The following is a 24877-nucleotide window of genomic DNA, read 5'->3' as shown; positions in this document are numbered from 1 at the left end:
CCCTTCGAAAGTTCCGCAGGAAATTACGAACAATTCAAAATAAGATCATCATATTATCAGCTTTTATTGTCAGTTTTTGCAAAGGGAAAGGTTCTGCAATAAGAATAATTTATTCTGGAAGTCTATTTTATCAAATCACATGTGCTTTAATATGTGGGAGTTAATTGGTGCTCGTAGGAAAAAAAGTGTTCTATGTATGCATGATATGGGGCATAGTAATTCATGAATATAATATCAGAGCTATATATTATTTGAGTTTGCTGCACACTTAATTATTACAACGGTTCTTTTACTTAATTTCATTTTTTATTGTGTCTGTTAATAAATGTTTACCCTAATGGAAAATGGTCCATGCCGCAGCATGGTTGAATTGTGGCAAGGCGACCATGCCTTGTTTGGTAATCATGGAATAGTCAATGAGTGGCAGAAATCCTATTGATGAATGAGATAAGATTTCACTCAAGTGTCATAAATAGCTCTGAGTGATAGGATCTAGATGTAGTATAGCAATGACAATCGGTTGACAACTTCTTATATGGTTACCACAAGTTTGGGCAGAGAACTACTTTGCCAAACAAACATAGCCAGTGAAGTAAGTAGGATGAGGCAGCCGGAAGAGACTTAGACTAGACGTAGTCCCACATTGAGTTGTAGATTGACATAGTCGTCTTTTAATCAACAAAGAGCATTTCCAGCGCCTTCTCCAAAAGAAGTTTTCTTTTTTTCTTTTACTGAAAAATTAACCCCACTCTTTCAAAGCTGCATCTTCTAATTTTATGTTTTTAGTGTTGTGGATACATGATTTGCTTCTTTAAGTTATATTTTGAAATGTTGGAAAATGAATTCTTATATACATGAAAATGATTTGATTTATTTTATGTGCAATGTTGATATGTTATGAATCTAAAGTTTTGATGATTTTTGTACAGTTGTATGATTTATAGCATCGATGGATTTTGTGTTGCAGGAATTGGGCATGTTACTGCTTTAGAAGTTATCCTGTCTGCCAAGGTACCAATTATAAAAGTTACTGATAGTGGAACAGGTATTGAATGTGATTTATCAGTCGAAAATAGGGATGGCATCGCAAAATCCCATATTATCCGTGCAATTTCTACCATAGATGAAAGATTTCAAAAGCTATGTTTACTGGTAATAAATGCTACTTCTCTGTTCTATGAATTTCAGCATTAGGATGTTTGCTTGGTTTTAAATTAAATGCTATTGCAGCCTGCGGTCATATTTATGGTGTTTTATTTATTTATTTGATACCAATTTGAAATGAGAAAAAGAAACTGATGGAAAACCTCTACTTCTATTGAAATTCTGATAAATAATCAAATTGATCATGGTTAACACTGGATTTTTTTAGGTTATTGAATTGACATTCATAAATTGTATGTAATAGTGTATGGACGAAAAAATCTCACTATTTCTGGTCTAAAGGTGTGTTGTAAAATATATTGAAGTCAAACTCTGATCAGATTTGTCAGAAAGTTACCATAGAATTGGCTTTTGAAAAGTTTTTAGTGAATATATCAACTAAATCTTAGTTTCTGCATATCCATCTTTGCTGGTGTGATCATTTGATACTTGTTATTGTAGAACTGACTAATTTTTAGAGGTGGTTTTGGTGCTTATGTATTTGTGCATATTGTAGATGAAATCATGGGCTAAGGCACATAATATCAACAGTTCCAAAGACGCTACTTTGAATTCATTGTCAATTGTATCATTTGTTGCCTTTCATTTGCAGGTATTGAACACTTCAAATATTTGTTGAAGCACATACCTATTTTACAAGCATTAAATATTATATTAGCGTCGAGAATTGAATTTGGTTAGACAGTCAATGATTGAATCGATTTAAAATTGATTGTTGATTTATAGAAGTTATTAATACGAGTTCTATAATGTAATTTTCTGGATAGTTAAATTGATAAATATGTTTGTTCATCATTTTAATTTGTTGTTACCGGCTAAATTTATTTCAGTTTTTTTTTTCTTTTCATTTAACATGTTATTTTTGATTAGAAAGACACATCATTACAATAGTCCATTGGTCACCCAATACACTTTGTTAAGCATTAAGTGATCCATTGTTAGTTATCGTAGGTGAGATGATATGTTGTGTAGACGGAATATTTTCCAAATTCTTTTCCTGAAAAACCACAGTTTACATAGTAAAATATCAGGTGGGATATGTATGTAACTAACAAGTGATTGTAAATATTACAAATTTATCATGGCAAGAACATTTGTTGTTTAGATAAAAATATTCAGAATATCTTCTGAAAAAACATATTTATTGGTAATATTAGAAGCGATACCTTTCTAAATGTGATAGATGAATGACCTTTTTGTTTTGGACTCAATTGATGGTTACACTTAGGTACAAATTCATTCAACATTACTTATATAATTCCCAAACAAAACCTTGTGATGCCTTGTCTATGTATATTATTTTCTTCTAGGGGATCTAATACTTTATTTTTCCATCTGTTTTTCAATTGCAGACTTGCGATCCTCCTATATTACCTCCATTCTATACTTTACTTAGAGGTAAATTTTCTGCTAGTATAAAAGTTTTTCTGTTAAATATTTACTTGTCCTTGAATTTATATGAACAGTGTTTTATGATTGGAGATGTTTTAATTTTTGTGTTTTGAGGCAATGATTGGAGATGTTCACACAAAGGAAAATCGTGTTTATCTATTTCCCAACCTGTAAGACCTATGTATGCTAACAATTTAGGTCCAACATTAATGAATTACAGCGAGACAACTAGTATACTAAAGTTTTTTTAAAATACACAGAATCCGAATATAATAACACTTTGTCTCTCGTTGAAAACTTCTTAGCTTGTTTATAGACGAACATACTAGCAGAGTATGTTTGATAAAGTTTGGCTTATGTGGACCACATTATAGGTGGTTCATGATGGACCCTCATCTTATAGTGTACCTTCCATGTTATTTTATTTTATCGCTTCCATTTCTCCCATCTCCACATTCCAATCTTTTGCCTGTTATCGTCCTCACCCTTGCTCGTGGTTGACACCTTTTGCAGTCCTCATTTTTGTTTGACTCAGATTGTGGTTGTTAGATTAACTAAACATACACACTTTATATTAAAAACCCTTTGACAACTTTGCTAAGGAGGTGGTACAATTGCATGTAATTCCTGTATCCATCCATACTCAGTGGTAGAAACCCAGTTTTAAGTAAGACTTCAAGTTGTTGAAAATATGAGGTATGAAGCTGCAAACGAGCACAACTAACCATCTAGAATAAAATTGTCAAATTGAGGTCACAAGTTGGATACTCGAGACTTAGCTATGTTGCTTCTAGGTTGAACAGCCCAAGGTTGGGTGTATTACTTTGCATTCGGCTGAATACTGGTGTAATACCATGTGAAGTATCAGTTGAAGCAGTTCCAATTGAAAATGTCGAATATATGAGAATGTTACTGTTGATGAGTCATTTTATGAGACAATATAATGATTTTGCAGTTTTGTTATACAAGAGAAAGAAGATGCCAAAATCTCACCTTAGGTGGTTTGGAGTTTTATTGAGATGGCTTATAGAAGCATCAGTAAGGAGACTTAGTTCTTATTTGTCTTACTATTTTCTCTTACTCCATCTGTTTCACAATGAGTGACTCAATTGACTATTTCACACAGATTAAGAATAATGTATAATTGAAAGAGGGAAAATATTATTCTTACCAAATTACCCTTATCAACAATTACTATATTTGTTATTATCATTAATGCGAAGTGGAAGATGGTGAATTGAGTATGATGCATGTAGTATTAATTAGATGATACGGACAAAAGTAATTAATAATACATTGAAAATTGAAACAGTTATTTATTTGGGGGCAAATTCTTTGTGCAAAAAATTGGTCACTCATTCTAGGACAGAGGGAGTAGTAGTTAGTTTGTAGGATTGATTTTACAATTAATTTTGATATTTGTGTATAATTATGTGTTTCAGAGGGAGTTGATCCTGACTCTGTGACAAAGATTGTTAAAACTTATACCAACTATGGGAAACAAAACAAAGAGTCATTGGCCAAGCTTTTCGTTACTCTTCTTGTTAAGGTAATTTCAATGTTTTTCTACCCACCTAGAATTATGTTTTATTATTATTTTTGAAAAGGAATTATGTTTTATTATGATATGTTGTTTTATATATGATGATAAATAATTCTTCTTCCTCTGCATCTAAACTACTGTTTCAAGTATCATTTCACTGTCACGCTTGTAGTATCAGTGTATTGTGTAACAGCCATGCATTCATGATTTTAATCCATTCTTTTGTTCGATAGATTCAGATAGTAACTTTTGTGACCTAGATTCAGATAGTAGCTTTTTTCTGGTGATTGTTGTTCTGATATTTGGGAAGGTGTTTGTGGGTGTTTTAGAAGCCCTCATATCTGAACCGTAACCCTTTGCTTCGTCTTCAACATCTTTTGCTTTTCCGACCATATTCTGGGGAAAATTTTCGGAAAAGCTTTTATTTTTGCCGATGCATATGTTGCTAAAGGGTGTTGAATCACTTCCTTTGTCCTTAACATCCTTAGCTTTTGCTGGATCACTAACCATGCACTTCGTCCTCAATATCCGTTGTCCACCCATGTTTCTGACTTATTGTACCCATTATTTTGGATATTTTCCTATTTTGATTTTCTCTTTGGAAAAAGAAACCTGGTGTTGTTTCCAGAGACCCCCAATATTCTTCAACCAACCCACTTGTCAATGTTATGGATGCTCTGGTCTTTGTTCAGGCTGCTCTGTTTTGCCTTTATTCCCCTGACCAATAAAAGACCATTTTTTCTGGTTATGTTGGGTTGACGGGAGGACTACTTCAGGCCATACTTGAATCATATCTTGTATCTTGTCAATGTTGTTATTGAAAAATAGTAGTAGGTTCAAGTCTAATCTGTTCAATCTAAGTTTGAAAACCATTAGTTAACTTACCAATCCCCTTAGCGAAATCAGGTTAATGTGTCTCACCTTCTTTTCTGTCTATGTTTAATTGGCTTTCCTGTTCTTTTAAGATTTTGGATCTACCATATTGTCCTAAAATATATGTTAATGAGTTGGTTTGATTGAAGTCAAACAATATTTGACAGTGATTTATCTAAGTAGTAATAATGGTTCGGTTTAGGTTTAGGATAAACTCAAATTCTAACAGATCATTTTTAAATGAGTTGGTTTAGTTTGATTTTTAAAAACTTTAACTCAATCCAAATGGAACAAAACCAATATGGTTAAGCTTGGCTGAGTGTTTTTTAAGATAATATGAAATCTTTAAATTTCACGGAAACTTGTTCATTTGATAATTTCATCTTTAATGCAGCTAGCATCAGTTGAAAACCTTTGGCAGAATGGATATTGTACAAGTTCATACGCAGGGTCGTGGATTTTAAAATCATGGAAACGACCTTACTCGATGAGTGTAACTAAATTCATTTCCACCACCGTTACTTTATTTAGATTAGCACCTATATATTTATTTTATGTTGATTATGTGTTTTGTTGAACAGGTGGAGGATTTCACGGATCGGTCACAAAATGTGGCTAGGGCAGTTAGAGCTGAAGGGTTTAAGATGATCTACGAATGTATCCATAATTCTATTGATTACCTTTCGGGGTTTCTAAACGGTGAGATCAATGGAATTGATCTAATGGATAAATTGTTTGGAAAACCTATGGTTTCTACTCTAGTAGATGACGGTACTACTGCTAGCAACGTCAATGAAAATAAGAAAAAGCAATCTACATTGCAAAATCCCCATCCACCGAAAAGGAGTCGCTTGGCTAAAAACCAGGATCAGAATGAAAAATCAAGTGAAAAAACAATTGTTCTCAGAACTGAACCCCAGGACATGAGTCAGATGCATGTACCTTCTGGTAAAACTGTGCCAAATGGTTTTGGTTCTTCCAAAAACCAAATTCAGAATAAAAAATCTAGTGAAAAAACAATAGTTCAAGATTTGCAAAGAACTGAACCCCATGACATGGGTCGGATGCCTGTACCTCGTAGTAAAACTATGCCAAATGGATTTGCTTCTTTCACTCCCCCACTTTCCTACCAATCTCGGTATCAATCTCCGTTTGCTACTCCTAGTACTAGTACAAATTTTAAGGAGCATCATGGTTATGGTCCAAGGAATGTTCCTCCTCCTTTTGGCTTAAACCCAGCTGTTTTCCAAGGTTCTTATGATCCATCCTTTCAATCTCATCATGTTTCATCACATTATTCTGGGGGTTTTGTTCAGAGATTTCATCAAAATGCATCAATAGCTTCAAATCCCTATCACGGTTCATTGCCTCATTCCTCACTACTCGGAAGAGACTATTCCTTATATAATCAGAGAAGTGGATAATTCGATCATACTGGGGTTGATTCTCTCATACATTCATTTTGCAAAACTAACAAAATTAACAAATGATTTACATGTATACTACCAACTCCCTTCTATTCTCTTCCCATTCCCGTGACTGTCTTTTTATAACCTCCCAGATTTGTAATTCTTGATTTGGGAAAAGAATTAGATGGTGATGAAACTTCCCACTATCTTGTGTTTTATGAATGATGGATCTGCCTTGATTCAAAAGGTATAATGTTTTATTGGTAGGTCAAATCATTTAGACCAGATATAGAAAGGTCAGATCATACTGGGATATTGTATAATGCCTATTGTTTTTTTATTTATAAACTAGGCAATAGGAATTCATGTTGTGACCTCTCAAGTTTAACAGTGGTGCTAAGTGTAAGAATATTTGTTGTGATACATTATTTAATTATTATGTTGACCAAGTAGATTATTATGTACGGATAAGCTAGTTATGAATTATTTAAAAGTAAAAAATTATTATAAATGATTAAAATTTAGATATTTAATTATGAATTATTTGTATTTTTACTCACTTTGAGTTATTTTTAACTTTAAAGATTTATTATAATTACTTTTTAAGCGATGAGATATATTTAAATTGTTTTAAACAATTCAATAATATATGGAATAATTAAGTAAATCATAATGGAAGTCAAAAATTTTATTTTACATTGTCACAGCTTGGCAACTGATCAATAATATGCGTTACTTTTTTTTTATGGGTTATCTATATGTAATTATATCTGATTGGTTGTTAATGACATTTTAATTTATAAAAGGAATATGTAAGAAAAAGATATGTTTTTTTGTTGTCAAAGAGGATTAAATAGGTAAGTATTTGTTCAATTTTAAAAATATATAATTAATTTTGGTATATTTAAATTATATGAAGTATAAATAATTTTACTTCTATAATTAATTATTTCAAATACATAAATAACTTTATGATAACAAGTATCCTAATTTACTTGTTAAGTAATTTAAAAAGAAAATGAGATTTTGAAATGTTGTTGATGCTTAAGGAGTTTAGCATCACCAATAACTTTACGCCTCACCAAAGTTATGCTAAATAGGCAGCCGCATGTGGTGGCGCGTCTAGAATGTGACACATTAGACTTAACTAACCGCCATTTATTTACCACAATTTCAAAGCAGACGTTGCACTACCGCTAACCATATTTATTACTTACTTTATTCCGTTCGTTTCGCTTAGTGATTCTTCTTCAAATCAACCAACCCTTTGTCTCTTATCTTACTTATCTCTCTCTACCAGCCTCCATTTCTAAGGCGAAAAATGTGGCATCGCTTATCGTCATCTAAACTCGACCTCAGAAATTTTGGTTCAGGGTTAGGGTTACGTCTTCTTAGACGATCGTTTTCTTCTGAGCCGGTGAAGAGGTTCGCTGCGTTGTGGGGAAACGGCGATTTCGGCAGACTGGGTCTTGGCAAATTGGATTCTCAATGGACTTCTGCTATTTGCACCTCCTTCCACAACCAAAACCTTAAAGCCATTGCTTGTGGCGGTGCTCACACTCTCTTCTTAACAGGTTCACCTTCTTTCTACTTCTATTATCCAATTCATCCTTCTTCCGTTTTATTTTTTTTATTTCAATTCAGTTGTGATCATTTGATTCCTTTCCCGATTGATCGCTGATGAATGCAGTTTCAGGGTTTTAGTTTTAGATAGCTTAATCTTGTCAAATTCTATTATATATGGATACTGTTCCTCTAAACATAGTTGCTCACTCTAGACTTTAGAGGCTTAGGCTGTAAAGCACGGACACCTCTCAAATTAAGCATGTACTCGAACTGCACCGTATCCCATACTTAATGACAAGTGTAAAAAAAAAACTTCTTTACTTTATATCGACACCTTACACACTCCTTAGCTACATCTATGGAGTAAAGATATATCCAAGCAATGGTGATCAATGAGAGGAGTTAAAGACATTAAACTTGATTACATTATTTTTAGTTTTTCAATACTATCATATCTTGTTTTAGAATTCTTTTATAATGAAATGAATTGCTCAATTCGTTAAACTATTTTTAGTCCTTTATGTTTGTGAAAGTTACAATATTGAGCTATTTTTAGTCCTAACCTCATTTCAATCATTTTTAGTTAGAGATTTTTAAAATGGTACTATGAGTTTTGTTATCAACATATAAAGAACAATATAATAAATTTCCATGTGATTTTATGACATAGATTGAGAGAATTTTGTGTTTAATTTCAAGAACTTTAAAATTTATCTCGCTCGAATTCTCTCTTGTTTAATTGTTTTTCTAAATTTGACTGAGAGCTTATGTTCACATGATTATTGCAATCAAAACACCTTAAAAATTACATGAGTTCATTGAAAAAATTTAGAGAATTTTGGATTTCAGTTTTGCTGGTTTGAAATTAAGATGATTGGGGTAAACATTTACAAACATAAAGGACTAACTTGCCACAAAAAAAAAAAAGATAAATGACTAATATGTTATTTTCGCGAGATGTATTTTGCCTAATTTATGATAAATATTTATTTGTTTCGCTGTCCTATGTTTTGAACATTAGCAATGATGAGGTGTCTATGTCAGAGTTTATGTTTCATAGGGTATAAGTATGTATTATCATATCAACAATGGATATTGCAGGTATTTCATAACAAATCACGGGTTTGCTGAAATAACTGGTGTTGTCAATTGCAGATTGCGGAAAATAGTGGTTTGTTCAAATTTTGCTATACTATAGTGCTATAGCGCCGCAATAGCGTATTGCGGCTATTTGACAACACTTATACTAAATAGCATACAGCTATTTGACAACACTGAAAATAAAAATTCTTGATCTTATCACTTTACATTTTAGAGAGCAAAGTTTACTATATAGCACCTGCAATAAAATTTTGTTGCTGTTCTTTGTGGTCCGTGTAATTTTATGAGAATTAAATCGATTGAGTTTTTGAAATTGCTTGTTTATCTAAGCAACAATCTTCTTTATGCTCCTGGATGGCTGCAATTAGACAGTCTTTGAAATTGGTGATGAGTCTGATGACTATTGCAGATTCTCCGTAATGATCGAGTAAGGGCTTATAAATTGTCCTCCTTTCACAGACAATGGATGTGTTTATGCTACTGGTCTCAACGATTTTGGACAGCTTGGTATATCGGAGAGTAAACACTACTCAGTTGTAAGATTACTTTGCCTTTTTACCTGATACGTTGTCAAGTAAACTGATGACAATTGCAATATCCTGTTCTTTTTCTCCTATGTTTATGAGTGCGTTCCCTTTGGTGTCAGAACGTGTAAGTAAACTTGTAAGCATTTTCTTGATTTGGATATTTTCTTGACCTGTTCATGTTGTTTCAGGTGCCACTTCAAGTTTTTGGCCTTGAGAAGAAAGTTGTGCAGATCTCTGCTGGTTATAATCATTCAAGTGCAATAACAGGTCTGTGTTTATGGTTACTATTGTCATCCATCACAATAATAACAAGCTTTGACCTTCAATAACTTGTATTTGAAGTTGGCCGACATTTTCTCCTTTAGAGTAAATATTTTTTATAGCTTAAAGAATGTGGCAGCTTAAGAAATCAGTTGTTGAACACTGCAATTAGTTAATCTTAATTTAATAGTAGGCTCACTAGGAAGCTATTATTCAAAACAATGTATCATTAACATTTCAATATAAGAAACCATCAATTTATACTGTTTTAGTATAAGTAATTACTAGTTGGAGTATTGATAAACACTTTTTGAAGTGAGAGATTTTTATTCATGATACATTATAATATCTGCTTTATAAGGAGAATCCAGAAAAGAATTTCATTCAGAGGCTTGAGTTCAATTTGTATTTAGCTAATACAGATCATGGCATTTGATTCATATTGTTTTGGCATGTATAGATTAGATTAACACAGTCTGGTTAGTGCTTTTATTTTTTTATTTATTCCTTTTATAGCCATTAGTATTATCTGTTAATACATTTTACTTGGTTAATTTCTGCATATTCTTCACCTTCTTGTTTTTAAACAGCATTTTTCTCTGTCCCTTTCATTCCTGCAGTGGATGGAGAACTATACATGTGGGGTAAAAATACAACTGGGCAGCTTGGACTCGGAAAAAGTAAGACGTAGAACTTTTTTTAGCATTTAATAAGTTGAAGAGTTTTTCCCCCTAAACCAGGTCATATTATATGATTTACAAAAATAGATACTCTTAGTAATAGGAGTTACTAAAGCTGGTAATAGGTTGGCTGGTGGAAGCTACTTTGAATATAATGTCATTTTTTTTTACGTGTAGGGGCTCCCAAAACAATTCCTTTGCCAACTAAAGTTGAATACTTGGATGGAATCACCATTAAAATGGCAGCTCTGGGTTCTGAGCACTCAGTGGCTATTAGTGGTATGCAATAAACTATCATAAATTTATTTCATATTAGTTGCTGATGTTAATTAATTTATCTGTTTTTTCTTTTATATTTTATTACTTTTGAGATGAATTCTTTATCTAGTTTTTCAGCTACAACATACATAGGTTGGAGTGTTAGATGAGTTTACACGTTAGAGACACTGAAGAGACGAGTATTACTGAAAACTTAAAAGATAACCAGGTGAGTAGAACCGTAACCGGGCATGATGGAAACTTCTTAGTAGCAATCAAGCATAGCAAAGCCTGAACTTCATCAATCAACTTTTGGAAACGTTAAACAGAGATAAAATTGAGAACTGAAAATTTGCAAACTGAAACTTAATCCACTGAGAATTGCAACCATGGAAATGACAATTGAAGCTGGTGTAAAATGACAAATAATAGAGAATTCATCACTGGCATGACCCATTAATGAGATAAGAGAAATCATCATTGGTGTGATTCATGATGGGATCTTGGTATCAATCACAACCAATTCATTGCTCTGTGAGTATGGTAAAAAGAACATCAGCTAGATTGGGTCACTGAGAAAGTCTTAACAAAAATAGAAGCTATTGTTGTGATAGGGCTAATCTCTAAACAGTAGCAAAACAATGGTTGATAGGGTTTCTATTGTTGGAATTTGGGCACAACCAATGAGAAGAGAATCATAGACAATGACATTGTGGCAGCAGAGCTTCCAAATTTTGAACTAGGCGGAGGAATAGTAATGGGATAGGTCAGAAAGAATGATACATCCTGTCAAAATATGTTTCTGTTTAATATCTCTCAAGTATAGGGATTCAGTTATATAGGAGTACTAATAGGGATTCAATTATATAGGGGTACTAGTAGGGATTCAGTTATATAGGAGTACTAGTAGGGATTTAGTTATATATGAGTACTAATAGGATTTGGTTGTTTAGTAATCTAGTATAAATATATCTGATGTATTACCAATATATTTCAAGTTTCAATAAATATAATTTTATTCTAATTCTTGACACATCCCAATTAGAAATTTACTGGTTTCAGATAGAAAAAGAGAGAAGAGACTTTGAATAATTGGGTATGAAATTGATTAGGTGAATTACTATGTGATACAATAGACAGCACCAAGAAAAAACTTATACTGAGATTGTTACTATTGGGAATCAGGTCAAGTAAGACTCATTATACTAATCACACAAAGAAAAACTTCAAAGAGAATCCTTAAGAATAATTTTATTCTTCATTATTATAAGATATTTAGAAATAAGCTAACACAGTTATTCCTAAAATAAAATAAATTTTCCTCATCTGATATGTGCATCATTCTCTCCCTCTGAGATACATTGCGGATGAATTTTCATATCCAAGGCGAAAAAAAAAAAAGGTTTAGATGGGGTGGCTTTAGCTCAAGAATTAAGATTACATTTTAACTAATAATGCCTAACTATGGCCTATGGTCATAAAAAAAATGAACAAATGCTTGAAAAATCCCTGGAATGAAAGATCTGAAATGAAATTAATAAATGGTAACAGCATACTAAAGATCTATAAAACATTAGAGTGAGCTTATTGTAAGCAATCTTGAATTTTGACTTGATTATAGCTTCTTTTTAGTATCCTGCATTACGTGACTTAGAAATATCCTCATATCTTGAAGGTGATTAACATGACAAAGGTGGTTGCATTGTTTTTTCGGTTCAAATTCTCTTACAATAAAATTAAGACCCTTTCATAAATTAAGACCCTTTTATAATATATATATATATATATATATATATATATATATATATATCGATTGCGAAATGATGTATAAGTCAATAATGTACATACTAGTGCTACATGAGTGTTCTGTGTGTGCCAGGATTATGCACTTCAATCTAAAAGAGTGTTTGAGGGCCTTGGTAGTATTGATGTATGAAATGTATAACACAGGCATGGACTGAGTTGCCTGTGGGCCTTGGTAGTGTTAAAAGAGTGTTTGAGGGCCTTGGTAGTGATAATGTATGAAAAGTATAACTCAGGCATGGACCTAGTTGCTTGAACTTTCAGGATGAGATGGTATTTGACAATTTGTATTCTCTTCACGGTAGCTATTACTTGTGTCAATAAAAAAGAACATAGGGTATCACTTCCTATGAGGTTAATCCTACTTTTTTAGTCCTGTTGTTCACAGCTAGCGTGCCTTGTATCATGCTCTAAATAGAATATTATTATGTTCTCTATTGTTGTTTCTGTCTTTTCTAGATGGAGGAGAGGCGTTTAGTTGGGGAATGGGAGTGTCTGGTCGACTTGGTCATGGCCATGAGTCAAGCGTACTAGGATTCTTCAAAAGCTACAGGTTTTTTCCTGTCTTTTCTTTCACAAATTTTTGCTGCATTGTTTTGTATTTATGTTATATTAATACACTTTACCTTGTATGATTTGTTCCCAAACTACTTTGCCACCTTATGGTATAAAATCTATGACTTACCTCCTTGGTGCTTTGCCCTATTAAATGTTTTACATTAAAAGAAAGCATTGTACTATTTTCACTCTTTTTTTGATAGAATTATAATCGGAACATGTTAAAAACAACACTATTTTTTCTGTCTTCCATACTCCTAGATCAAGTGAGCATCCAATTTTTCCTCCTCATCTGCTATCCTGCACTCATTCAAGAAATTTGGAGTTTTTGAAAATTACTGCTAATATTTCATTATTACGTTAGAGGCTATGTATCAAATTTGTTATAAAGGCACTCATTTTTTTGTTTCTCCAACGATTCTGTTTTATTTTTTGTCAGAACAAGATCATGACTCTAACTGCATCAATCCAACCTATCTTGCTTGGGAACAACATGATCACTTTGTGTATTCAATGTTCACTTTCTAGTGGGATTCTGTCTTGAGTCTTGGTTGTGTTTACTCTTATTCGCACCTATTTCTTTCTAAAGCTAGCCTATGATGCTCAGAATTGTGTAAACCTCTCTGGATATTCTCACAGTTCCTGAGTTTCTCTTACTTGTAAATGCATTGGTTGGCTAATGCACTCTTTTCTGTTGGTCATTTAGTCACTTCTCATGAACACTTGGATGTGATTCTTGAAGGACTTCCTCAAAATTATGATTGTGTTCATCCAAAGACATGACCAGGAACTTTAATGGCCCTTGTGTTTAACACGTCGTCTTTTGAACATTCTCCACCTTCCAGATTTTGTTGCCGGTTTTAAGGTCAAGTTTAGAAAAGAGTAAGGAACTATCCAAAACAATTCATCAATAAGTTCATACACCGAGAAAGGAGTATTTGTCTTGTACAGTGACCCTATTGAATACTTATGTTCAATACACATCCTCCATGAATTATCCTTCTTCTTTATCAATACAACGAAACTGGAAATTTATTATAGCTGATCTGAATAATTCTCTACCGCAGCACAGACTGAGCTTGTTTTTCCATCTTATCCATTTAACAGTGAGGGTACTAGATACCTATATGGTCTTACACTGATAGGAGTCACCCCTTGCTGTAAAAGAACTAAATGTATACCTCTGCATAAATGTACGAGAGTATAGTTTACTCGGATGTAGTATTACTTTAGTTTGTTACAAATAGTTGGAGCAGTTAACCTAGTATAAATAGTAGATCTTTGTAGATTTAAAAATATTTTTCTGTCTGCAAATGTAGCAATATTTTTTGTTTTGGTCTATAAGTGTTTTTGTTTGGATTTCGTCAATACAAAGTTAGAAACCATCATTTTTGTTCCTGACGTCAACCTCTGTTACAAAAAAGCTGATGTGGCTAACAGGATTCTCATTGGTATGTGTGACGTGGCAAATTTTAATGACGTGGCTCTCTTTCTCTCTGTGACTCATCCATCATTTAGTTGATACAGGGACTAAAATCAAAACTCATCATTTTACTATCTCCTTCATCTTTTCTCCCCATCATTTGCTTCTCGTTCGCCTCTGGTTAGAAGTACCATTGCCCTTCAGCCTAATTACATGCCCTCCAGTTCGTTATGGCCTTCCCCAAAGCTTTCGACCACATAAGACCCAAAATTACGTCAGCTACTCCTAAATCTCGCTCTAGTTAAATCTTTTAAACTGAAAAAAGTTAAAAGAAAATAAATGTGACAATGTTATGTGTTCTGCACTTTGTTAGTATCGCCAACAACTTAGACTAGGATTCTATTGAGATCTCTTTTATTTCCCCTGTATTAGTTCACGCGTCACATGTCCAACTTGAGCATACGGGGTTGGGCTAAAGGCCCACATTGACTACAAATAAGGTGTAGGTCTTGTTTATAAGGTTTGAGCGATCCTCACCTTGTAAGACCAATTTGTGGGATTGAGTAAGATCCAAGCTCAAGATGGTATTGGAATATATCTTTGATTTGTTATTGTATCAAGATCTCAATCAATCCACACGCTGCAAATGTTCAGTTTTGAGTGTCAAGGGGTGTGTTGAGATCATGTTATTCCGTTCATAGTAGTTTGCGCTTCATATGGCCGAAGTAGTGCTTATAAGGTTTGGGCATCCCATCCCTACAAGTTGGTTTTGTTGGGTTGAGTTGGACCCTGAATCAAAATTCTTGAGAGATTAATTGGAAGATTACCATTCTTTTTAATCTATTTGGATCTATTAAGACGTAGTTTTTGACATCATGCAGTGAGTACACCCCAAGGCTTATAAAGGATCTTGAAGGAATCAAGGTGCGATTAAATTTGATGCCTTGTTGTTACTATATAAGATCGATAACTTTTATTCAAACTTGTTGCTTATCACCTATGCTGTTTTGGCTTCATTTTTGAAATATTTTTAGGTAAACTATGTAGCTGCTGGGATGCTAAACTCGGCTTGTACGGATGGTAATTGAATTTAATTATACCTTCCTTGTTTCATACCTTGGTCGTACCCTGCATCTGCGATTAATCTTTGGTTTTTGCGCTTCTATCATGCAAATCTTGCAGAAAATGGTTCTGTTTTTATATTTGGGGAGAAAGGGATTGACAAATTAGTAAGTGCAAATTGTGCAATCAGTGTGAATTGTTACTTTTTCTTCTTCTACTTGCAATGACAAAAAATTCTTCAACCAACATATTCAGCGCTTGAAGGAGACTAGTAATGCAACAAAACCATTGTTGGTCAGTGAACTTCCATACGCTGAAGAAGTTGCTTGTGGTGGCTATCATACCTGTGTCTTGACAAGTAATCATCAGCTTCGGAACTTAAACATGACTTCATTTTTGATAATTCCTGTATTGCTTCATTCTATTTTGTGTTTGTTTTTTAGATTCTGGTGAGCTTTATACTTGGGGTTCAAATGAAAATGGTTGCCTTGGCATAGGGTATCCTTTTTATTATTACAACTTGTTACTTTGTCGTCTTCATTTTTTACATTGCCATTCCCTTTTTTCTGCTGCAATCAAGTGTTTTGATTCTTCATATTTTTTTCTAGGTCCTCATATGCCATTCATCAACCTGAAAAGATTCAAGAGCCATTCTTGGAGTCTTCTGTTGTTCAAGTTTCTTGTGGTTGGAAGCATACAGCAGCCATTTGTGGTAAGTTCTTGTCTTCACATAAGAGATAAAAAGAAGTACCTCATCATTGAGTACCTTTCTCTTGTTAAATTAATGTAGAGGTATGGCTTACTTTTCTTTTTTATTATCAAAAGTTGTTTCATCAAGACAGGGAAGACGCCAATGAAGCAAAGTTACCCATGAATATTTGTATTGAATATGTATTTGATAGTTTCAATTATTTATAGTTATTGGTGAAGCCAAGGATTTCCCTTGTCAAAATGGTAAAAGAAAAGTTCATCTCTGAGAATAATGGTTGAAATCGCATTAAAAGACATGAAGTATAATTGAAGTCTACATAATACCTATAGTCCTGTGTGAAGCTGGGATTGCTGAAGTGCCTATATACAGTTCATTTTCTACATCTTTAAATGAACTTAAAAGCATCTTTTTTTCCCACCCTTTTTCCATAAAAGAAGCATGTCTACTTCAATTGTCATATTTATATGGCCATTGAGCAAATGTACTGACAGCCAAGAAACGTATCAGAAAAGTTTTGCTTTATCTTCAAGTTACACTGCTTAGACTTGTCTTATAGACAGTTAGCTAATTGAATTTCTTTTTTGGAATGAGGAAGTAGAAATTTAAAGCCGTTAATAGGTTTCTTGCCTCTTGGAGAATTTCAGTCTTTTTATTTGTTTCCATTATTTGTTGGTGCATACTTAGTGTTTGTTTTAAAGGTTAAAAAGTGCTTTTCCCTGCGTGTAAACTGGCATAGTCTTCATGGATTTTTGGACAGAGCTGCATGTGCACTGCGCATGGCTGGAGTTATAAATTCACTTTTTTGGAATGTAGCATGTGGAGGAATGCTTCTCATTTTTCCGTTGTGCTTTTTTGTTTGTTTAAACTGATTTAATTTTTAACTCAACTCTAACTTGTAAGACTTGTGCTTGATGTAAAAGAATTTTTTTGCTGCCGTCTATCCTGAAGTTTTTCATCGACTTTCAGGAGGAAGAATCTTCACATGGGGTTGGGGAGGTTCCAATGGAACTTTCTCTGATGATGGACATTCTTCGGGTGGACAATTGGTATGTTTCTGTTTGTCATATAATAATCATTGTGTATTTTTAGATGTTTATCAAGAGAAAGTTATCACAATGGTCTGATTGCTGTATTCTATGACAAGTCCTACAAGAGAACCGAAAAAATTATTTAAGGTCGTAAGACATTTTAGAATTAATCGTGATTTTCATATAGATTATTAACCCATTCATACACTACACTTAGAAACTTCCTTCATATTAAATTTAAGAGTCACGTTTCCTTAGAAGTGTGCGCAGTCTGATTAGTGGGACCCGTGCACCTAAATAAAATTGATTAGTGTTTTGCCTTTGATTTTGCAAAATATACATTGCACTACTATAAATGAAGCTTATGCTATCAACTCAGGGTCATGGAAGTGATGTGGATTATATAAATCCTTCAAGAGTTTGCTTTCCAGAAAACGTGAAAGCATTGCAAGTTTCATGTGGTTTCAATCATACCGGTGCTATACTTGAATATGCATAGGTGTGGCTGCTCCTGCAATTCAATAAAAGTTTCGGAAAATAAAGTAATAATCTGAAAACAAAGTAATAATCGGCACGCCCCATGTATCTTCTATAGATCATCATATTTGCAAAATGTACAACTTCCTACCCATCCAAGAGGCTCCAGGTTGCTGCATCCTGTATTTGACGCATATATTATCCTTGTTGTATTTTATCATTCTTTTACCAGGAAATCAAAATCACATATATATTTACAAATAAATCTTGCTTGATGTACAAAACTTTCTTAGAAAACTGCCTCATAAGATGTAAATGCGAATGATGATAGGAATCAGATATATAGTAGTATTTTGTTAATTTTTTTGGTTGAACTGAGTTATGGAAATTCCTCTTACTATATGAATTGAAGCAACAGCTTATGTCATTGCTCTGTTCCTCAGGAAAAGTTAGTAGGATGCTTAAGTAATCGTAGTTGGTGATGCAATCATATAAAGCCTATATAATCTTAATTGTCACCCTACGGTTGATGCTTTTGTAGCATCATAATTGAAAAAGATTCCGCGTCTCTGTTGGTATAGGGTGTAGTATGGATATTCTCATTTTGCAATACGCCAATGAATGCATTGTATCCGTCAAGCATGATGCATATGGGAATGGGAATCCATGCAACGTGGTACGGCAGTGAGATAGTTTTCAAAATTGAACATTGCAGATCATCTTTATGCTCTGGATGGCAACTAGCAAGATATAGAGAAGGATTAAATTGTAGTATGACAGTAGTCAGAAATGACCATCACCCTGTTTTTTCGCAGCAGCACCTACTATTACTTCCCAACTATTTAAAAAAAATAAAATTACGTATTCTACATTCATTGCAGTGGTCCTGTAATTCAGCTTTGTTTAGTCCAGTTTTTGTCCTTCAGCAAGTGTGCAATAAATTACTGTTGTGATTATACTTTTAAAAATAATAAAGCTTGCGATGTGGTTTTTGTGGAAAATGCAATGCTTTGAAGTTGTGACAAAGCTAAAACAAAACATCTTTGGATACCATCGTCTGAAATGCACACATCTTCCTCATAAGTGCAGATAGGTAATAAATGTCTGCGCTGATAAGTCAATACATTGGGACATGACTTTCCTGTGTATTGGCTCGAGAATTGAGGGAAGATACAAATTTCACTTCCTCTCTATACAACAATTACAAAAGCAAAATATGCTATCTTCTTCCTTTCTTTAATTTGTCCATTTTTTTAAATAAGTTATATTGCTATTCATTTGTTATTTTCAAAGTTTAAAATTTTATGAGTTATATTCTTTATAAAAAATTGACAAATTTTTACTTTATAAATTACTATTAACTTACATTAATGAAAATATTCAGCTAGTGGATCAATAAAAACGCAAAAATATATCTAAAATTTATTTTTGAATTACTTTTTTTAACTTGTGAAAATAATATTTTCTTTATGCGAGAAAATAACCTCCTTCAGAATAACATTAAGTAAAATAATGCTACTTAGGTCAAAAATAATAATAGTGCTGCTAAATACGTGTACTTTTTTTATAAAAAAAATGAACATGTGTAATCGTTGTTATAGTTTGTTATTACTAGCAAGGGCTAACCTATTTCTGTATTTGATTATGTTACTATTGATATCAGTAAGAGTGGGTCCTACTAGACTATAATGCTACTAACAGGGTTGAGAAGAGAGATTGTTGGGTGTTAAATATAAACCCGACCCGAATTCAAATACAAGAAGTTAAGGACCCGGGAAATGCGCAATATATCGCCGCAACGACTATACTCACAACTTACTGATGAGCACTATGATGATCCCATAATTGAAAATGGTGGTCCCTACACCAAACTAATGGTGGTCCCCCATCTTCACACATAGCTCCGTGTACACGTGCTAATGTCCCCTCTAACTGGGACCCACCAGCATTCAATTGGACCACGTGGCTATCTTTGCAGCTTACAATTCCACCAAAATCCTAGTCATCCATTTGGACCACGAAACAGCCCCTCTAATCGATTTTTTTTTTTTTTTTTTTTATATTGCAGTTGTTTTTTTTCTATATTTTCAATCATGAAATTTTCTAAAACTCAGACATCTTTTAATGCTCAATCAGATTTTTAAATTATATAATTATGATTTATGTTATAAATTAATTTAATATATGATTTATGTTGTTATATTTTTTAAATTATAATAAATTATTAAAAAATTTGATTTTTAAATAAAGGTCATCAATTATATTAATTGATAAAAATAAATATATTAAAATTATAATTAAGTCATTTTTATATATAAGTCGTCAAAAGTATTATCACTATTTTTGTGAATTTACCTCTTAAGAAATGGGAAGTTGGTGAAATAAACTGATCCATTGTCGATATCATAAACACTTGTGATTTATTCACACAAAATAATAATCATTTATTTGATGATTAATAGTTGATATTAATCATTTTATTTTTTAAAATGAATTATTTATTTTATAATAGCTAAATATATATTTTGTTCACTAAAAATGAAGAAAATAAAGCATTGAAATAAAAAAACTTATTACTATAATTATTACAAATGTCAAGTTTTATATTAGTTAAATTATAAATTTTTGACATTTTCTGTAATTTAAATATGCCGACATATATCAATTTTAATAATATATTTAAAGAATTATTATAAAATATAATTAAATTTAATGTTATATAAAATTATATATTTTAAAAGATCATACTATACTTTAAAAATAGGTTCCTGAAAAAAATTATATTAGACTCAAATCTAAATTTTTTTAAAATAGATCTAATTCAAATGCTGTAAAGTACAGTTTAGTCTAGCTATTTTTCACCTCTAACACTTTATCCCTAATTATAAATAACCTTTGAAAAACAAAACCAAAGTTAAGAAGAACATATAATTTTAGTTTGAATTTGACAAAAATATGCATTTTTTAAAAAATAAATATGAACTTTTTTAGATTTTTGTATTTTTTAACAAATTTATTACAAAGTTATGTAAAAAAACGATGTGTTACTATTTTTAAACATAAAATAATAATAAATTGAATATATTTAAATATAAATCTTATTAATCATTTTGATTCACAAATATGTTTTCAATTAATCTTTTTATTCAAATTCCCAAATTCTATTGACTTACTTTTTCTCATAAATTAGTGACAACGTGTACATTATGTATTTAGTGTGCATCGTATGATGGGAACAAGATTGGGCGTGTTCTGCTCTTATTAAGCCATGTCACTTTAAAACAACTTATTCAATCTACGTTGCAACGGTGATCTACATAAGAAACTCCCAAGGAGTCCCACAATTTATCGCATATATTAGTATTTTAAGTCGACGAGCTACATATCAAACTTTAAAAAATATTTTAGACGTATCAATTTTATTATATTTATACTTTTATCGAATTTGTTGACATTTTTGTAAAATATTATTATCTTAACTATTATAATTTTTTTTTCAGATTTATCTTTTTTATTTTAGTGTCATTAAATTGTATTATTTTAATTGATGTAATTTCTACTCATTTAAAATAATAAATGTCAGGGTTTAAATAATTATATATATATATATATATATATATATATATATATATATTTTATATGACATTGACATAGTTATTGCTTCGACGTTATAAATCAAAAATAATATAATCAATTGTGATTAATATTGTGTCAGGTCACTTATAATTTTCTATCCATGGGTTCTACCCTTTAATAATCACCGTTTTTCAATCTTAATTATAAGACAATTCAACTTATACACATATTTTAATTAGCGAAAAAGTAAATTGGAGTTAGGTTAGAAAAAGATTGAGTACATCCTTATAAGAAAAATTAGTTTGAGTTGAGTTGACTACGTGTATATAAAATTTTAATGAGGCTAATTATAATTTATATGAGTTGTAGGAAGAAAATCTAGAATAGATCGACTTTCTTCTACCTAAATTGTGTTAGAGTAAATGCATCTTCTCTAGATATGCTAGTGCTTTTTTTTATAACTTAAAATCTTTCTTGTTTACTATTTCTTCATATTGTGATTTAATTGTGTTTCCGATCATTGTTGAGTGGTTTTATCATCTTTTTCTCTATTGTGCTACACCATATGTTTGCCATATTGAAAATACTCATTCTTTGCAACTAGGTTATTTATATGAATTCTTTTTTCTTTTTATTTTAATGTGAACGTGTTGAGAATAAGTTAATAAATTACATTTCCTCTGAATTTTAATTCTTTTCTCTTAATTTTAGTTCTTTTAGTTTTGGACACTCATTTTAATAAATGATAAATTTGGTTGATTTTAGTTTATTTTTTACTTTTTATTCATTAAGTAAAAATAAATTTATTTAACATATGTTTTTTAGTTGTTTAAGGGTACAAAATAAAAAATGTCATTAATTATATATTAATTTTCTAAAAGAATCAAAATTTTAAAACAAAAACAAATTATTTAAAGGACCAAAGATGAAAGATTACCGAACATTTGCATTTATCTATAACAAAATAGATAGGAAATAGAATATGAACGTGGGACATATTACAAAGATATATAATAGCAGGAAGAAAAGAGAGATTCATTGAAGTATGTTGTATGATAAAATCCTTTATTTAATTTAACGGTTGATAAATATGATTTATAGTGAAAGATTTCATTAATTTCTCATCGTAGAAGTCCCTATAAAAACTAGTCAATTTGACTTGATTTTTATAATATTTTCACACGAAATACAAAATAAATCAAATTTATTAATAAGTTTTTCAATTTGCAAAAACTAAAATTTTAATTTTATAAAATCCGGTGGCTGATGCGATTTTGAAAAACATGGCTACATCTACATTGGGTTTGGTGATCGAAGCTCACAAGTCAACAGTTACCTTTGCTGGGACCAGAGATCGAACATAAAGTAGCTTAGCTTATAGTTATAGTTATAGTTATAGGGGGTTGATTGAATAAACAAAGTGATATTATATATATGACGAAGCGAGTTTCGTGGTGTTTATTAGAGTTATCGTACGTTCCAAAGGTCAATATGCATAATAATATAAGATTGTCCAACAAGAGTGTTTTAGTAAAATAAAAAATAAAAGAGAGGAGCGTGTGAGTGACAGAGAGTGGGCGTGCAAATGTAATGGAGTACAAGAGAAATGAAAAGTAGGGATTGAAAAAGGCTAAAAATAATAAGGTAATGATGAAAGAATCGCATTCAAAGAAATGCTTTTGTCTTCTTCTCTCTGTTTCACTGGGACCCACCTTCAGGTAACAGGTAATAGCCCCGTTGTTTCACCGGCACCTGCAGGTCAAACAATGTCGCTGCTTTTTAATTGCCTTCTCCATTCCATTTCAGAAATACAGATTATATAAGCTATGCTAACAACTCATTTTGTGTCATTTCTTTTAAAAAATATAACATAATTTATATAAATTTTGTTTTTAATTTTTAACAAATGCTCTTAAATGTCTATTGATAAAAAAATATATATTAAAGAAAGTTAGATTCGAGATCTGTTAGTGTCATTAACTAAAAATAAATATAAATATATTTATAGATGTTAAATTTATTTTAATAAAAAGTTCTATGTTTAGACCAGAAATTATCCTATATTTGTATGAAAACTTATTTTATTAAATAATATATTGAAGATAATAATATTAAATATATTCAAATTAGTTAAATTTTATTTATAATTTAAACCATCAAATATTTTTTTATTATAATTAAAACCGTGGTAGTGCAATTATGTTTTTATTAAAAATAAAAATAAATAATATCACACTTACTAAAAAAAATAAGTTTAGTACTTGTTTTTTACTTAATAAATAATATAAGTGTATTATTATTAAAAGTGTCATTTTATTGTAAAATAAAACTTACAATAATTGAAAATACTTTAGAATATACATCATCAGAAGAGTAAAAATAAACAATTTATTGTTTATACTTAACACATAAAAATGAATAATTTTTTTCTTATATTTAAAATCGAAAAGGTGTATATGATTGCATTATACTTCTCTCCTATTTACAAATTATTTTTTGTCATTAAAATATATATATCAAATACATTAAAAAATATATATAAATAAAGAGATATAAGAGTATTTTTGCTAAACTAATATTACAAAGTATTGAGTTACTTACCATTACCATGAACGCAAAATATATTAGTTTTGTCTCAAATATTAAACTCCCTTGAGACTTTTGTTTTGGTCATTTTTATAAGACACATTTCACTTTTTTTTAATTATATTAATTATTTATTTATTAACTTATCTCTAATTATATTAGATCTTTTCTGTAATTTATAATAAATACAACAACAAAATCATTTTTTTAAAGATAAACACGTAAAACAATTTAAATTATCAATAAATTTAATATTACAACTAATTTTTAAATTATTGTAATTTAATCAACATACTCTTACATATATGAAAAGAGGTAATATAAGATATTGGATTGAGAATGATGCATGTATGTAATATTAATTATATTATACAATTAGATATATGTAATTAATAATACATTGAAAATTATAAAATAATATTTATTTTGAGACAATATTTTTGAAAATGTATTCACTCATTGTAAAAAAGAGAAAATATTTAACGAGTCATTTTATATATTTAAATGCATTTGACTATTAATTTTTATCTCCCAAAAACATTCAGTATTATTAATAAAAAAACATATTTGAAAATAATAATAAATATATCTAATAACTTTAAATAAATATTATTTTTAAAGACAAAATTTTTCTAAATGAATTTTAATTGTAATAAGGGACATGTTATGATAAACGATTTTATGACACACATTAAGAAAAATAGTTATTTTCTTGATTTTATAATCCGTGATGGAAACTTGTTCTTTGAAAATCATAAAATAATCATTATAAATTAAAACTTATATCAGTCATGTATAATTTAATATATTGAATCAAGAGTTTTGCATGTAGTATAAATTAAAGATACAGTTGAAAAAATATAGTTAATATTCACTTT

General features: G+C 30.9%; 2 protein-coding genes across 2 annotated transcripts in view; both read left to right on the top strand.

Moving 5' to 3' along the window:
* LOC101506436 (uncharacterized) overlaps positions 1–6845 on the top strand; it is a 9226-nt gene extending 2381 nt beyond the window's left edge. The window contains exons 5-11 of the mRNA XM_073369125.1: positions 1–37; positions 966–1152; positions 1661–1756; positions 2517–2562; positions 3999–4105; positions 5367–5465; positions 5554–6845. The exon at positions 1–37 is cut by the window's left edge and continues 1 nt beyond it. Coding sequence (XP_073225226.1) covers positions 1–37; positions 966–1152; positions 1661–1756; positions 2517–2562; positions 3999–4105; positions 5367–5465; positions 5554–6396 — 1415 coding nt within the window. The 3' untranslated portion in view covers positions 6397–6845. The remainder of the gene's footprint in view (positions 38–965; positions 1153–1660; positions 1757–2516; positions 2563–3998; positions 4106–5366; positions 5466–5553) is intronic.
* Positions 6846–7434: 589 nt separating this feature from the next.
* Positions 7435–18197, top strand: LOC101505457 (ultraviolet-B receptor UVR8). The gene is made up of 14 exons (XM_004502943.4): positions 7435–7955; positions 9508–9584; positions 9764–9842; positions 10457–10516; positions 10694–10795; positions 13037–13130; positions 15440–15482; positions 15593–15638; positions 15741–15787; positions 15876–15978; positions 16064–16118; positions 16229–16332; positions 17299–17378; positions 17740–18197. The coding sequence occupies exons 1-14, from the start codon at positions 7703–7705 to the stop codon at positions 17857–17859; spliced, it is 1263 nt and encodes a 420-aa protein (XP_004503000.1). The 5' UTR covers positions 7435–7702; the 3' UTR covers positions 17860–18197.
* Positions 18198–24877: the final 6680 nt, after the last annotated feature.

The sequence above is a fragment of the Cicer arietinum genome, chromosome 5 (genome assembly GCF_000331145.2).
Source record: "Cicer arietinum cultivar CDC Frontier isolate Library 1 chromosome 5, Cicar.CDCFrontier_v2.0, whole genome shotgun sequence".
NCBI classification, from domain to species: domain Eukaryota; kingdom Viridiplantae; phylum Streptophyta; class Magnoliopsida; order Fabales; family Fabaceae; genus Cicer; species Cicer arietinum.
Note: the sequence above shows the minus strand (reverse complement) of the source record. Positions and strands in the feature narration are given on the sequence as shown.

Bases quoted from the DNA above. Each gene is read 5' to 3' on its own strand.
- LOC101505457 (XM_004502943.4), top strand. From the start codon at position 7,703: ATGTGGCATCGCTTATCGTCATCTAAACTCGACCTCAGAAATTTTGGT. The intron at 7,956-9,507 runs GTTCACCTTCTT...CTCCTTTCACAG, and splicing joins TCACACTCTCTTCTTAACAG to ACAATGGATGTGTTTATGCT. The intron at 9,585-9,763 runs GTAAGATTACTT...ATGTTGTTTCAG, and splicing joins AGAGTAAACACTACTCAGTT to GTGCCACTTCAAGTTTTTGG.